The sequence below is a fragment of the Protopterus annectens genome, chromosome 10.part0 (assembly GCF_019279795.1).
Source record: "Protopterus annectens isolate FY-2018-M chromosome 10.part0, PAN1.0, whole genome shotgun sequence".
NCBI classification, from domain to species: Eukaryota; Metazoa; Chordata; order Ceratodontiformes; family Protopteridae; genus Protopterus; species Protopterus annectens.
In genome coordinates, this window is record NC_056744.1 from 81242755 (window position 1) to 81259922 (window position 17168).

The window sequence follows — 17168 nt, forward strand, 5'->3', positions numbered from 1 at the left end:
TCTCAACTGTACAGATTAATGCAGAATGTCCAGATTTTATGCCTCATATTTTTGGTTTGCTTCTCATAAAATTTGTAGTTTTCTAGCAAATCAGTGAGAATTAGATTCATTTAATGACAGGCATTTGAGTTTCATACTTCATATCTCTCAGAAAGTGTATAGTAACACAAAACCTTATATTCTAGCAGATTTCTAGGTTTATAAGAATATTTAAAATGTATCCCCATTTTTGTGCCTTTGCCCAGACTTCTTTAGCTAGACGTTGACAGACATGCAGGGGCACCTCTAAAATGCTGGCATACCTCTCAAACTCTGAGAGCAAGAAATCTGGACAAAGCCATAAACAATGAAGGGGGGGGGGGGCAAAGGCCCAAAATAGGGACATTTTTTTAATATTGCTCTTACAAACTTAGAATAGCAGGTTTTACATTACAACGGATTTTCTGAAGGGTATGAACTCTGAAACTCAAATATCTATTATGTTCTGCCTTCAAACCTCAATGACTTGGCAGAAACCCAAAATTTTATGAGGAACATACCAAAAATATGAGACAAAAATCTGTACAGTTGAGAGGTATTGGTATTATTAACTTCAGACATTGATAAAATAAGAGACTGTGAATTAATATACTTTAAGTAAAAAAAGTCTATACCTCCTGTTATTGTAATTATTAAGTACAATTTACCACTGTTTCTTCAAAATTCACCACTTTTAGGAATGATTAAAGGAACGAACCTAAAACTTGCGTTAAAATCTATGGCATTTGAGGGGTATAAGGCACAATGCTCGGGAATTTTCATACTCAAGTTGGCAGTGACCATATAACCACATTAGGTATATTACAATGAATATTACTTTCACCAAACACCTTAGTGACTACCGAATAAAAAATCCAAATCGCTTCCACGTGGGGAACTGTAACACAGCAACACAATCTGCAGTTTCTACTCATCTAAACGAGATTACAAAGCATCAGAGGACAGAAAAGACCACACCATGTGGGACATTTTTTTAAGAGGCGTTTGAGCAAACAATAAAAATATTGACAAACTTCTAAAGTAAAAGGAAACATGACAACTTACTAAAGGGAGCAAGTATCAAAATAATGTGCGTCTGAGTGATCATGTAAAAATTCTAATACAATCGACCACTAGTCACATTAAGGGGAAACAAACACCATACCTTTTCCGAATACTCCCGGTATCACGCGCAGATCCCTGATTATCATTTCCCTTCATGTTTACAAAGTATTTTCAACCTGGCGGCATAGACAGCTTGGGTCCTGCTGACGCAGGTCAATCCACCGTATCTCTTGATTGGTTACTGTAAACAGAAACGTCAACGAATGTAGCTTCGGAGAATAATGACTTTTTAAAGATTAAGCAGTTGTGTTGGAAATTTGAGTTTGACAGCTAATTTGTGTTTTAGATAAAATAACGGTAATACTACAGGGGCGAAATTGAAGTGCATTACCCCACCACCGAGTTCGTGCAGGAATGGGTGTGTCCGCCGTGATTGACATGCGGGAGGGCGGGATTAACAAAAATGTGCCGCGATTGACAGTAGTAGCGGTGGATAGTCTCCCTTTTGTCGACAGGCTTGTCTCGCTTTAGCTCTCAGAAGTGTAGATAAAACACAGGTCATGGTTAGGATTACAGTATATTAACCCTAGGGAGCGTCTGACTTTACTAACATCCCTGCTGGGTTATTATTTAAGTGTGGAAACTGTGACTTTAAATGTTATTCTGAATTTGCACTTTGTCAATATTAAAATGCTTAGTTAGATAAGTTAAAAAATCAGAAACCCTAATGTTTGGTATTTCTGCCTTAATGACAGCTACATCATCCAGCAACGGGGCTGGAGCTGCCGCCTCCCCCTATACATAATTTTAAGCGCCGTGCAATATTATGGTGGAGAGTGTAGGAAGTAAAGCCTCTCGTTGGACTTTGCCGCATTTTACTCGTCATTTTCGTAAGAGCAACTTACTTTAGGTAAACATTTATTTCTTCAAAAAGTAAGAGGTATGACATAATTAAAATCAAAACCAATGTCATACGGAGGTGGTGCTTGCTACAGTGCATCGTAGTAAAATATCGTCACAAAATATACGCAACAACGAACCTACACGTTTTATATTTTTTGCAACTGTTTTGTGTCACGTTATATTTATAACTAGTGTTATTGCTTAAAGAAGACAGAAACATTACTGGACTGTGTCTGACAGATAATAAATACTAGGGATACTGTGGCTTTGCACCTTTCTGGGTAAGGGATATCTCCTTTGAGTCGACCCCTTTTACACTTCTCAGTGACAGTAACGTGAATCTATTTATCAGCTACAAGGAACTCTCCAGCCTCCTTTTTTTCACATTTCAGAAAGTGCTTCATCCAGTAATTTCCTGACACTATTATACCGCATATATTACCTTGTGTTATGGTGGCATATTTCATTCAAACGGTGGGCGGTGCAGTCAAAATGCTCGCAAGCGGGGTTTGGGCGGGACTTGCTACTGCACATCCGGTGGGTTAATACACTTCAGTTTCGCCAGGAAACATTTCAGCAGTAGACATTTTGTCTTTTTCTTTTTAGTGTACCTATAGTGGCAAAGCTGAAGTGTATTAACCCACCAGATGTGCAGTAGCAAGCCCCGCCCAAACCCCGCCTGTGAGCATTTTGACTGCACCGCCCACCGTTTGATTGAAAGATGCCACCATAACACAAGGTAATATATGCAATTATCTGTGAATGCGAACTCGGTGGTGGGTTAATACACTTCAGTTTCGCACAAATGAGTTTGGTTACAGGTTTTAGAAACTGCAGAATCTTATATCGTCTAATTCTTCGTTTCAGATTGGTAGGTAGATTTGCTACGTACCTAAATATAAAACATGTTTACTGTGTCACATAAATACGCTTTTCATCATTAAGAGGAGCAATCCTCATTTGGGGTTTTGAAAATTCCATGTTCCACACCGAGATGGTCGGTCACACATACCCATTGTTGTGTGTCTGAATAAACAGTCATGGATTAATCACATCTATTCATACATGGAATGCATTGTAAATATGACAAAACGGTTATTAACCACGCTTTAAGAACTTCTTGATTGACATTGTTACTGTGTGTTCCACAGCTCTTACTTCAGTTGAATTTTTTTATAACTGTTCCACATTGTGTCCTTTTTGTTCTCCGCGATCCGTGCTCTACATTTTTGAGATGGAAGGTTGAGAGCTACGTACGTAAAAAAACACTTGTTTGTAAATTCTAACTTGGGCAAGGGTGGTACTTCGCTTCAGTGGCGATTTGGGCACATGGGTGCACATCACTTTTTGGAAATTATTATAAGAGGGGGCTACACCTTTAAGATTTTACAGCAAGTTACACGTAAGCTCACTTTTGTATAGATAAGAGCCCAATATTTCTTTGCATATTTACTTTATTGTTCGGTTGTTGAGCATAACCTGTTAGTAGCAACATGGGAAAAGAAAGTTCCTAAAATAGAGTACACTTGCTCTTGTATATCTAGCAGCTAGCTTATAGCGCCTAGTTAACCAATTATCTTCATTCCCTGTTAGAAGACTTGCCTGTGTCTACTCCTGACATTTTTGAAGTCCCCAGAATTTTATCTCCCCCTCAGTTTTCTCACAAAGGCAGTGGAGTGACTGCACTTTCCCATGTATGTAAAAGGAAGAAACATATTTTTATTTTGTCCTAAGTAGGGTATTGATTCATGAGGATCTTTAGAAGCCTTGCGGTGCATTCCCATAAAGATTTTAGCTCTTGTAAGTACAAATAATCCAGACCTGGGTAGAAAATTTTCATGTTATCCCTATCCATAAGGGACAAGGGTGCTAAACTAGGGGTGAATTTGTGATTATCCATCCATCCAGATTGCATTTGACTACAGTAAAGGAATTACTCTGTTTTACGTGGAGATGACAATTCCAAAGAAATGGTATTCTCTGAGGTACAAAGCTACCCCTCAAACATGTTCTATTTATGTTGCAGTAGAGGTTTAAATTTCTTGAGCAGGTTTTTATTACACCAGTGGAAATTCAGATGTGCAGTAGATCAGAAAATAGGGTGTCTGTTGAGGGTAGTGTTAAAGAGGTACACATCACAAATCAGTAGTCTGTATTATACTGTGAAGAGGGACAAGACTGAGAAAGTTATTGCAGTTTTTATGATTTAGGCCCTTTATTTTCTTGGTGAGAAAGTGTTGTGGTTCAGGTTTTGTTAAATGTTTGGGTATGTACTTAGCAGGTGGCATTGTACTTAATGATTGGCCTGGTAACTTAAAGTGCAGCAATGCCATCTCATCCCTGGACTTAAATGCCATATTCATAAGTAAACTGTGCAATGAAAAAGGAACTTTTTAAAAAAAATAACTTATTGAATATTTTCTCATGTAAAATACAAGTACAGAAATAAACAAGATGTAACTGTGGTACAGTTGAATGTTACAGAATGTTTAACATGAGGAAGTTCACTCCTGAGAGACTTGCTTGGCTACAAACATCTGCATTACAAGCTGAAGCCAAGTGAAACTTGCAGTAGTGAATTTTAGTCTTCTGTTAAGTACAAACCTATAGTTTTAAAAGTACTGTATCTTCATTTTTTTCCGTTTCCTAATTGTGTGTTTCTAAACAGTGTGCTGTGTCTCTCTCTGCAGTTAGTTGCCTACCCTCCCTCTCTGTTCCTGTGTAGGTGGCTCTGGAATTGCATGCCCCTCCTGTAAGTCTGTATTAGAACACTCCTCCTGGGTCCATCTCATTTGCTCACTTAACTGAGTACAGTTAGATCATATTCCGAGTCTAGCCAGCCCACTTAGGTTCTTCCTTCCTCTCTTCTTGCACTTAAAAAAAATGTTTGCACTTTATTTATTTGCTTTTACTGTATGTGTGTTTCCTCCTACTTTATTTTGCTTTTCTTAAAAGTACTCAATTTTATTTATTCTGCTGCATTTATTACTGCTTGGTCATAGCCTGATTAAATTGTAACTGTTATTCTAAGTCTTTTGGTTTAAGCACTTGGGCTTCATACAGGCTGTTTTACATTAAGAAGGTTTGTGGTCTTCACTGTTGTGGCAGGACAGGCAGCTTACATCATTCTAAGCTGGGTATTGCTGATTGAAGGCCCAGTGTCTGCTATTCTAAAAGTGTATTAGTTCTGGCTTAAGCACTTGGGCTTCAGGCCAGTTATTCTACATTAAGAAGGTTTGTGGTCTGCACTCTTGTGGGAGGAGAGGCTGGATTCTGCCCTTCTGAGTTGGGGATTTCTGGTCACAGGCTTATTGTGACTGCTTATTTGAACAGTTTCTTTCTGAAATTGGTGCGCCTTGTTGCTGTAGCATAGACCAGATTCTGGCCTGCTGAATCTAGCTTTGTTTGTATAACTTGAGCACTGATCCATGCCATCTTTTTTTTTGGAGAAGGTTCCCCTGCACCCTAGTAAGCAGGGGTGTGCAGTTAGAACTTGTCTGATTGAAGACTGCTGGAACAGGGCTCAGTTTTGAGCTTTTTTCTGGTTAATTTGGTAACTTGTTTAAATCAGTTTATTCATTTTCTATTGTTTTATATATATATATATATATATATATATATAAACTGCACTTTATTCATCTTTTACTGTATTTGTGTTTCTTCCTACTTTAATTACTGGGGCATTGACTACAAGTCTGATCTGCAATATATAACAATAAGTATCCTTTTCTGTGCTTTTAAACTGTTTTTTTGAGTGTATCTGCTTTATTTTCTGAAAAAAATATATATATATATGTTTCCCGTCTTTCTAAGCTAGTATAGTCCAGTTTTCAGGTTAGTGCTGAATCCAGGGCCGTGTTACAAATCTCTGTGTTTGCCCATACCTTACTTGGATAGAAGGAAGTTTCTCTGTTCATCTGTGAGAGAGGGGATCTTTGAGCAGCCTATATTTCCGTGGAGGAGTGGTTTCAGCCCAGAAATTAGTAGTTTACTGGCCATTTTGGGCTAATTTCTATCGCTTTCATTTCCCTGCTATAAATACCATATTTGCCCGGTTTTGCATGCCGGGCAGTGCCGGTTAGTTAGGGTAAAACTGTTCCCAGCTCCACAAAGTCTCCTCTTCAATTTTTCCCTTGGAACTAGACAAACTTTCAACTTAACCACTCAAGCCATTCATTTCTCAGCCCGGCACTTGGTCAGAACTTATAGCAAGCACTTATAAACCCTAGCACTAGACCCTCCTGTACTGTACAGAAGGACAAGGCTCTCTATTCGACCTTACCAGCCATCCAGTAAAACAGTTCACTGTACCTTTCCAGGCATGTCCAAAGGGCAGTTTCAGGTGTACTCTCCAGTCCAACTGGTGAATCTGGGCATTTTGAGGCAATGTTACAACTGCCTCATGTACACAGACAACCCCCTCCTCCCACCACGAAACATTAATACATGCGAGAGATGCAGTTATACAGCCAAACTAGAGGCTAAGCTCTCTCAACACAAGACTGGATCAGACCGTCAAGCGGAGAAGGGAAATACTTGCATCACACCACCAGACTTACACAGACCCATTAAACCAGCACCGGCAAAAAACACACAAATACATGGAAACATACTCGGAGGCTCTAAATAAAAATCTGCAAAACCAACAGAGACCTGCAAAGCAAACATCCAAGCAACCTCCACCCCCCAACACAAACCATGAAACACATACTTCACAAAACCAGTGTGCCATGCAATCACAGCCCTTAAGGCAAAATAACATACCCAACATACTAGTAATAGGTGACTCTGTAGTCAGCCACACTGATGTCCCACTCACTAGGCTGAATAAGGAGAAGGTTACTGTTAGCTGCCTGTCGGGTGCCAGGATCCACCAAATAACACAAGCACTCAGGTCACTCCAGAACAAGTACAAATATGACTCTGTCATTGTCCATGTTGGTGTGAATGACCTGAGCCGTACCTCCCTGGACTACATGAAAAGAGACATGGAAGAGCTCTCTGTTCACGTAGCCCAGGCCGGTATGACCCTGACCCTGAGTAGCACCCTGCCCTCACCAAGAGTGATACCATGGTATAAAGAAAAAATTCTCAATTTCAACAATTGGCTAAGTTTCTGGTGTCATTCATAGGGGATCCAGTGTCTGTCTGCCTGGAATGACATGCTCGACAAGCCACGCTGCTTCGCTAGAGACAGCTTGCACCTGTCACCCTTAGGCTTTCAAATACTTGCCAAGACTCTTGCCACCCCCATAGTGCCTTTTTTAGGCAAGGCTCAAAAGACAAACCCACCGCTGTAAATAACACAAGTAACAAAAAACTGAGGGTAATGCTACTCAATGCCAGAAGTCTAAACCACAAAATGCACGCACTCGAGGCACTCCTCAGTATGGAGAAAATTGATATATGTGCAGTAACAGAAACCTGGTTTAAGGCACCAGAGAGCACCCCAGCACTACCAGGCTACAACTCATACCATACATTTCGACCACAGAACCCAAACCGAAATACAAAAGGTGGGGGAGTATCCATATTCAAGGATACCCACACCTCCAGGTTAGTGGCACAGCACAATGCTTCAGAGATCATCCACGTGCAACTAACAATGGGCAAAACTGCAATTCAAATTGTAGGTTGATACAGATCACCCACCATGTCCCAGGACACCCATTCTGTGTTTCTGGAAACACTGGGAAACATAAAGTTCCTACCAAACACCCTAATATTGGTTGATTTCAATTACCCAAACATTAATTTGGAGAACTACTCTAGTACTTACTCCTTTGCCCAACCTTTCCTAGAATTTATAAACTCAAATGCCCTGGGTCAACTGGTCAACACTCCCACCAGAGGTGACAACATATTGGACCTGATAGTCTCCAACATGGGCGACCGGTGTTCCACACCAGAGGTCAACTCCTCGCTGGTTAGATCTGACCATAAACAAATCACTTTCGATATCCATATTTCGCCCCCACCCCTGGACAAGAAAGCCACCGTGAAAAACTTTTCAAAAGCAAACTTCATGTTACTCAAGACCGAGGTAGAAAGTTTCAAAGCCCCCATGCTGAAGGGTAACACTGTCTAAGCTGCAAAATCCTTTGCTAATGCATTCTACGGGCAGCTACAAGAATGTATGGATCGTGCCATCCCAAGCAAAACCAAGACTCACTCCTCCAAGAAAGGGAAACCAGTCTGGTGGACTCCTGCCATAAACAAGCTATACAGTAGGAGGAGGAAACTAGTACAGAAAAGGGTAAAATCCCAAGAAGGGAAGACAACCCTGATCAGTATCGGCAAGAAACTACGATCCCTCATAAAATCATCCAAGGCGCGTTTTGAAAGAAAAATTGCCAAGGACTCCAAAGACAACCACAAGGCATTCTTTAGCTATGTCAAGAATCTAAGTGGCAATGCTCAGATCTGCTCGGAGTTGGTGCAGAATGGCACAAAATACACAACTGACCGATATCACCAACATCCTTGCAGACAGGTTCAGCGCAGACTTCACCCTTCTCTCACCCCCAAAAGGGCCCATAACCATACCAGAAGAATGTAGAGTCCCTGAAATCACAGACACTCAGGTTAAAACAGCCCTCTCCAAAGCCAAAAACACAGCATCAGTGGGGACCGGACAGTGTCCCAGGCTGTGTCCTACACGAGCTCACAGATGAACTAACCCCTCACCTAAACACACTGTTCAAACTCAGCCTCTCCACAGGCTGCATACCCATAGCAATGGTTATTCTGCTCCACAGTTACCAAGGCTATAGATGAGAGAAAGGTGGTACACACAGCCTACCTAGACCCCGCTAAGGCCTTCGACACCATTCCCCATTCTGGTATTATAGACAAGCTCACCAGCCTGAATAAACCCCTACGTCAGAAGATGTGTTGCCAACTGGCTCACAGACAGAACCCACATGGTGAGAGTTGTGGGAGCTAGGTCCGACTCTATACCGGTTACAAGTGGCGTTCCCCAGGGCTCAGTCCTGGGACCCCTCCTGTTCGGCATGTACTTCTCAGAGGTACAGGCAAGCACAGGAGGACTATGGCTGACCAAGTTCACAGACGACTGCAAACTAGGGGCTATAATTGACTCTCCGGCTGACACAGACATCCCCCAAAAGGGTCTCACTGAGATGGATACCTGGTGTCAAAATCATGGCCTCAAGCTAAATGCCAAAAAGTGCATAGTCATCCCCTTTGGAAAAAAACAAAGTACCCACAAACTACTTCATAGGTGGTAGTCCCCTAAATACGGAAGACCTAATAAGGGATCTGGGGACCCAAGCAGATAGTAATCTCACCTTTGATAATCACATTGCCAAAGTGGTTAGAAAATCCTTCTACGTGGCCCATCTAATCACAAAAGGGTTCGCATCCAGATCAAAAGAGGTCATTGTGCCCCTCTACTCATCAGACCCATCTTAGAGTACAATGCCCCATTTGGGATGTACCTTACAAGACACCTGCAGCAGCTGGAAAGACCACAGATGTACCTCACCAAGAGGATCAATGGCCTCAAACAGATGCCCTATACAGCTCGACTGAAGAAACTCCAGTTGTACTCTGCTGCATACCGCCTACTCAGAGGTGATCTCTGCCTGACATACAAGGCCATGTCCAACCCAGAATTGATGGACATGCTCCACCTAAAGAAAACCGTATCCCCTCGAGCCACACGCTCTAGGGATCTAAACCTAACCACAACAATAAATAGGATGTGCAGGAGGGATAGATTCCAGTCCCAGAGACTTCCCATGCTTTGGAACAAGATCCCAATCTACATTAGGCAGAGCTCCTCGCAAACACTCTTCAAAAGAAACCTTGATGAGTGGATGGGAAACAAAGTTTACCTCTGGGATCACATCACTGGCTCTGCTGGACTGATTGTTCCAGGCAAGGGCAACAGAGTGCTTATAAAGTAGTTTGGCTATGGACTTTTTAGGTTGGTAGATTTCCAGTAAATATTAGTTAGAAGTTCGGAGGGACCTAGAAGGGGTGTAGATACAGAATAGGGAAGAGAGAGAGATGGACAGTTGGAGGGTTTAAAGAGTATAGAGTGTAGCAAGTGAAATTTATAAAGTTGTAGAAGGTGAGGCAGCTCAAGCCATTGAAGAGAGTTCAGTGCGGTGCAGTGATGAGTACTGTAAGGGGAGTTAGTAATGAATCTGGCTATTTTGTGGTAGGTTTGTTTAGAGTGGTGGCCTGTATATTGGTAAGGACTGGGGCAGCATATAAGAGGGAGGGGAGGAGGAGTACTTGACCTAGGGCAAGTCTAGATTCAGGTGTTAGAAATTTTCTATTCCGATATAACATACCTAATTTCTGGTGTGATTTTTTTACAAGTGTAGGATGTGTAGGTTACATTTTAGTTCATCGTCAATAATGACCCCTAGGAGTTTTGTGTGGGGATCAGGATGGATACTTTTATTGTTTGAAGATGTAATGACAAAAGAAGTTTTGTGATGAGAGAAAGAGCGGGGGAGAAAAAGTAGGAGTTTGGTCTTTTTGGGATTAAGGATTCATAAATTGCTGGAGAGCCATTGTTCAGTGTAAAGTAGGGATTGCTGGGTTAGGGAGTGAAGTTCAGTGATATTGTTAGAGATGGATATAAGTGTGGAGTCGTCTGCATATTGAATGAGTGAGGATTCTTTGCAAGAGGTATAAAGATAGTTAGTAAAAATATTAAATAGCAGGGGTCCCAGGATGGACCAGTGGAGATGGGAAGGAAAGGAGAGGAGGAAGAGAGCCATTTAACTGATTGTTCTCTGCCAGATAGGTAGCTACTGAACCAAGTGAGACAAGAGGAAGATAGGTGTAACTTGGCACGTTTGGATAGTAGTAAAGGATGAGAGACCATATCGAAAGCTTTAGAAAGGTCTAGGAAGAGACATGAAGCTAGTTTGTTGTTGTCAAGGGCATCAGCTATGGTATGTGTAAAGGAGAGAAGGGCTGAGGTGGTGCTATGGTGAGGGCAAAATCCATGTTGGGTAGGAGTAAGTAGCTGATGCTTAAGGAGGTGATTGAGAAGCTGAGAGTGACTACATACATACTTTGCTAAGTAACATTCGAAACAGCTAGGAACACAGTATTGGATAAACACAAGGAAATGGTTATGTTATATGTTAGTCATGGTAATATTATTTTAACATTTCACTTGTACATTATAGTGACAAATGAGAGCAAATTTAGAAGTATAACACCAACTTACACAAAGATATCAGTCTACTTTACTAAACCCTATATACATATTTACAAAAAATTGTCACATTAGATAATGGAAAAAGGCACTTCTTACAATTGTGGTTACATGGTGATTGTACGTTTTGTTGTCCACAGGTCCCTAAATATCAGACTTTCAGGGGTATGTCAATGCGATGGTTACAAGGTACATCATGCTTGCAAAAGTAGACTATTGTAGACCCTATAATAATCTTCAGACTGTGTCTACCTGTGTTGCATATTTATTTTAATTATTCTGTTACCTTGTTTAATTCATTGAGATATTTAAATGCTTAGCTCACTTCAGGCTTTTGTTTTGCAATGCAACAAGTTTCCTTCCCTCACCCTTCCCGCCTGCATTAATTTTTGAATTCAGTGCATTTGAAAGCAAGCAAATCAAATATTTCTTGTGTGTCCTTTTTTCCTCAAGCTAAGAAAATATTAAATTCCTTTACTGTACTTTGGGATTATGTGGTTTCTGATGCAACCGTACCACTTGTTACTGTCTTCTGTTTAGCGTTCAAAGCTCCATAGATGTTCTTCCATATCACTGTGCAGTTTATCACTTCTGAGATCTCCTGCCAAGGATATCCCAACATCCAGCCAGCACACCAAAGCCTTAATTACCTAGGAGCATTGTGCATCAGACGTGTGCTCCCCACACAAGTGTAGGGCATAAAGATGACATACTAATGCTGCCATCTCAGACCTCCATTGCCAGCAGTCCGAATGCCGTTGTCATACATCAGTCTGAATGCCCTTTATTTTGCTGGTTATAACAAGCCTAAATCTTCAAGATAAGTACCCCATTGGGGTTCCTTTTTCTTTTTATTCCTATTTTTAAATAGGTTACATATCATCCATGAATAGGAAATGTCTGTGTGGAAGGCAGATTCCCCATAAGGACCTTCAACATAGATGTCTGCTTTGCTTGGGTGCATCTCACGACCACATTCGGTGCTTCTTCTGTCAGGCTTTGTAACCAAGACTTTGAGTAGCCATCTTTCTTCCCTTTTCTTTAATCCTGAGAACCAGTGTCTCAAGCTGTTGGCCCAAGGTACCATGGCAAAATCCACTCGATCCAAGGTGCAGCCACTGCTCAAGAAGAAGGCCAAGCCTCCACCAGACATCTCTCTCTTGAGGTGAGTGAGAACCCAGAGGGCAGTCCAGTATTACTGCCGCGACCTTCTCAGAGACCAGCACAGAACCTGCTTCTCACATATTCTCAGACACTTTTCAAACATCCAGTGCAAACATTGAGGGGGAATGACATCTGATTATATCTGAGGGGCCTAAGGAAATTCCTGAGATCATTGTTAGGGAAGAGGCGCCATGTACCTTGATTGAATCCTTGCAGTGGTCTGAACCATCCCATTTTAGTAGGGGTGATGCCCCCTTAGAGAAAAGACATAAGTCTAAACATGCGGTTTCAGCTACCATAAATCCACAGAAAGAATGGTAGGACTTGATCAATGCCTTGATGTTTTTGAAGCCTCCTCAGGGGGGTTTCAGTTCCTGCATCCCTTTGGTCCTCCACCCCAAGAAGGGCAGGGGACCCTGAGTCCATAGACGAGGATTCTCACTCTAAAGGAATCTGTCAGTCCTGATTCTTCTTTGGAGGAACTTTCCTTTGGGGACACAGTCCTGCATATGGAGTATTTCAGATGGGATTGCTCTCAGGTATCAGACATCCACAAAAGGTATGAGTTGGTGCAAATGGATTCTCCTAAACCTTCTGCTTCCCCCCTGTGTTGGCTGCTCTATTGGATACTTTCTCTGCTGCTTCCCTGGTACCGGATTCCCAACCTCCAGCTCCGAAGAAACCTGGCAGGTTCTGTAAGATCTCACTTGAAAAAATGAAGGAGAAAGCAGCGTATGCCTGTGCAGTATGTAGAAATAATCAACTAAAAAACACACCAAAATTACTTATGGTGTCCGAAAATAACACACTACTCTCTGTCCTGTGAAAATAAGTTCTCCAAAGAAGGAACCGGGTTGGACCATAATTATCACAGAAAATATTTAATTAATAAAACACAAAAAAAGTAGGTTAAGCACTTTTGTCCATTAAAATACTGGACTTCATCAGAACCTATTTTCTTCAGTAATTATTGTCCAAGCTGGTTCCTTCTTTGGAGAATTTATTTTCATGGGATAGAGCTGAATGTGTTATTTGGGGACACTATGTGTATACATATACATTTGTCCCTCTTTAATAGGTCATGGAACATCAGAAATACAGCTTGCAATAATTTAGCATTTTAAAAATCGTACTGAACTTAAGTCACATCACTTTTACCCAATAAAAATGGCGCAGAAGTTCATTTGAAACATGGTTAAAAAACGTTAAAGTTGTATAATCCATTTACCTTGTCTACATAAAGTAACTAATGCAACATCAAACTTTATAAAATAAATCAAGTTACACTATCCTAATTTTTAGTAAACTTTTAACATTTAAAATACCATTACGTCCAGGGAACTTGTTGGCCATTAATAACATTTGCTATTTAAGTTCCCCGACTTTTAAAATGTTGTTACAGCTATTCACACATGAAATGTCATTAACCTGCTCAGGTACAAAAAGTGATTTACGAAAACCGGGACAATCAAAGGAATTTTTCACTAACACATTATTCAAATCATGATCCTTGATATGTTCACGTATATGTAGCCTTAAACGTCTAACACTTTCCTATATAAAACTGTGGACTGTTGCTACATAGAGCAGCATACAGTATACACTATACAACTGTTTTGACAGTTATATCAGTCTTTTGCTTGCACAATTTAAGATGTTCAAAATAAACATTGCTAGTATTGGAAACGTATTTGCATTGTTTGCAGTAAATGCAAGCAAGTGTACTGACTTTATTACATAATTTTTCTTGAAACCCTACATTTCTTTCAGGTAGGTTCAGGTTTCCTGTTTTTTTAAAAACAAATTGTGATACCTCTCCAATCACTTTAACCATTTTGGAATTCCCTTTGATCATTTTCCATTTAGTTGCAATTATTCAATTTATAACTGAACTGTCAGTATTCATAGATACAGGAAAAGCACAAGTCTTGTTAATCATACCTTCAGTGTTAACTATCCCTTTAATAATAATAGAAGGGAATTTTGTCCACCTTTTTTTTTTTTTTTTTTTTTTTTTTTTTTTTTTTTTTTTTTTTAATAATTTCTTGACTGACACAAAGATCCTCAACCGGATACCCTCTGTTCAGAAACATATCAGTTAACTGAGAAACCTCTTCTAAAAAAGTGCCATTGTCACTTGTAATGCAACTTATTCTAACTGCCCCCTAAAACTTAAGTTTCACAAGTCTTGGGTGGTGACTACTGTAATGCAGATACTTACTGTTTTTCTTGGGAAACAACTTCTGTATTAAAATCTAAAAAGTGTATTTTACTACCAATTTCACTTAATGTAAAAGTAAGCCATTCAGTACTGTTACTGATATCGTCAAGGAATTGTTTAAACAGATTTTCACCCTCACTCCAAATAAAAAACAAGTAGTCTGCGTTTCTCTTATATAACTTGAAGTATTTGAACAGAGGAAGGTTAACTAGAACGGAGCTCTCCCACAACATAACAGCATATTGGCAAAAGCGGGGGCAACCTTGGTCCCCATTGCCATTCCTGTTACCTGTTGGTAAAATCCCTTCGCCATACAGGAAGAAATTATTTTTGAGAACTAATTCCATAAAAGTACAAATAATCCTAATATTATTTCTGTCAAAATGATGAAATTTCTCCAAGTATAATTTAATAAATTCTAAACCTTCTTCCTGGTCAATATTAGTGTAAAGTGTAACAATGTCTGCAGAACATAATAGATAATTTGAAAAAGAAGACCAAGAAGCCTTGATAAAGAATTCACTTTTCTAGACTATTGGATTCAGCAGACTATCCATGTAGTGGGAAATGGTTATTTTTATGTTTTGGGCAGGACACTATAGGTCTAAAAGGTGGACAAACAGGATCTTTATTAATTTTGGGGATATCAAATATTCTACCCAACTCCAGTTGTTCCACCAGCAAGAATTTACATATCTGAATGTAATATAACCATGGATAAACAGTTCAAGTAACACAGAATCAACATCCTTAAAACAATTCCTAACGGTATCTTTAGTAACTTTTAAGTAATGTTCCCGATTGCTTAACATTTTCAATATCATTGTTTTATATGTGTCTTGCTCCATCACCACTATGCCACAGCCTATCAGCTTTCATAAGTCTAAGATGTCTACAATTACACAAATTAGAAAGTGCTTTATGTTCTTCTTTGTGTAAATTAAACAGCTTTTTTTCAGGTGTATATTTTAACAAGATGTCAGAGTCATTTGAATAGCTGGAGTTTGAGTCTGTGTAGGACATGTGTTTAAGGTCTAGGGTCCTCTTCATGTGGTACTTTGTGGCCTTTCCAGCTGTTGCATGTCTTGTATGTTAAACTTGTGCGAGGAAAGGTTGAAAATAGGACAGGTGGAATTTAATGTCCTCTGCCTCTTCCCTTTCCTCTCCTTTTTCCTCTGTTGGCCTGAGTGTTTCTAGTACCAGTCTGGTTTCTTTGGTGGGTGCCCAATTGAAAAAAAGGCAGATTGTTGCACCGGAGCCCTTGAGGTAGAAGGCGCACTCGAGGTAGAAAGTTGGGAAACCGCCCTGTTACTACCCACAGTGACAGAAACTGCTTTGCTGTTCTTAGCTGTAGTAACAGATTCTCTGACAGTATTAGAGTTATTAAAGTCATCCATTTGGATCACATTTGCACCCAAAGAAGTGTCATTGGAGTCGGTTTTGCCATGGAAACTGTAGTGTTGCTAACAAGTCTTTTTTTTTTTGGTACGCCCAGGCATCTCTATAAAGTTTCTTTATTTTTGTGATATCAAAGTTGCGACATGCCTTTCTGTTTTAGTTGAAATACTTTTGTAAAATGACCTAAATAATGAATGAGAGCAATGGTGAATAATAGGTCACTGAGTTGCTGAATTTCTGCCTTTAGAGCTCTGGTTTTAAAGTTATGTTTAATTAACAGTTTTAAAACTCCAGTCTGATATCATTGTATAAAGTGACTAGTCCTTTATAAATAGTGTCAGAATACCTAGTTCCATTTGGAAATTTGTATGCACATAACCCCAATGGCACTTGTTTCAATTCGATGCATCATTGTAAATAGAAATTATCATAATCTAAGGATTTCAATTAAATTTTTTTTTCTGTAATTCGTAAAGTGAAGATTTACAGTTAGTATCATAATATTAAGTTCTTGTCGTACCCAGATTTCATTTGGCAAGCCCACTGCTGGAAAAGGGGTTATTCTTAGGACATTCGACTAGCTTCGTCACAAAGTCACGGTTTGGAGGAAAGTGATCAGCCACCACTGTAGACACTAGATTTGGAGCCACCATCCGAAAACAGTCTACCATGATCTCCATTGCGATCAAAACAAGCTCTAGAACCACTATTATGGTCAATGTTGTTAAATTCTCCACGTTGCATTCTCCATAAAACTGTTTGTACTTGCTTGATAGTTTAATTACAGCATTCAGTCTTGGGTAGGAGTCTATCAGCATGACACATCTTGACTTGGCAATATTTGCCCACTCTTCCTTGCAAAAACGCTCAGATTGAGAGGGCATCTCTTGTGCACAGCCCTCTTCAGGTCACCCCCAGATTTTCTACTGGATTTAGATCTGGAATCTGGTTGGGGCCATTCCAAAACTTTAACTTTCTTCTGGTGAAGCCATTCTTTTGTTGATTTGGATGTATGCTTGGAGTCATTGTCAAGTTGAAAGGTGAAATTCCTCTTCATCTTCAGCTTTCTAGCAGCTGAAGGTTTTGGGCCAAAAGTGACTGGTAATTGAAACGGTTCATAATTCCCTCCACCTTGACTAAAGCCCCCAGTTTCAGCTAAAGAATGGCAACCCCAAGGCATGATACTGCCACCAC

The 17168-nt window shown here is 40.1% G+C and overlaps 2 protein-coding genes across 3 annotated transcripts in view; one reads left to right on the plus strand and one right to left on the minus strand.

Moving 5' to 3' along the window:
- The window catches only part of CCDC137 (coiled-coil domain containing 137), a 227398-nt gene extending 224873 nt beyond the window's left edge, over nucleotides 1–2525 (minus strand). Inside the window, exon 1 of one of the 2 annotated variants that reach the window (XM_044085041.1) lies at nucleotides 2429–2525. In XM_044085041.1, the coding sequence (XP_043940976.1) occupies nucleotides 2429–2520 (92 nt within the window). In that variant the 5' untranslated portion in view covers nucleotides 2521–2525. Of the gene's footprint in view, nucleotides 1–1183; nucleotides 1517–2428 lie in introns of those variants that run through there. The other variant, XM_044085042.1, reaches the window with a different exon arrangement.
- Nucleotides 2526–2746: 221 nt separating this feature from the next.
- Nucleotides 2747–17168, plus strand: part of OXLD1 (oxidoreductase like domain containing 1) — a 70221-nt gene continuing 55799 nt past the window's right edge. The window contains exon 1 of the mRNA XM_044085043.1: nucleotides 2747–2857. Coding sequence (XP_043940978.1) covers nucleotides 2792–2857 — 66 coding nt within the window. The 5' untranslated portion in view covers nucleotides 2747–2791. The remainder of the gene's footprint in view (nucleotides 2858–17168) is intronic.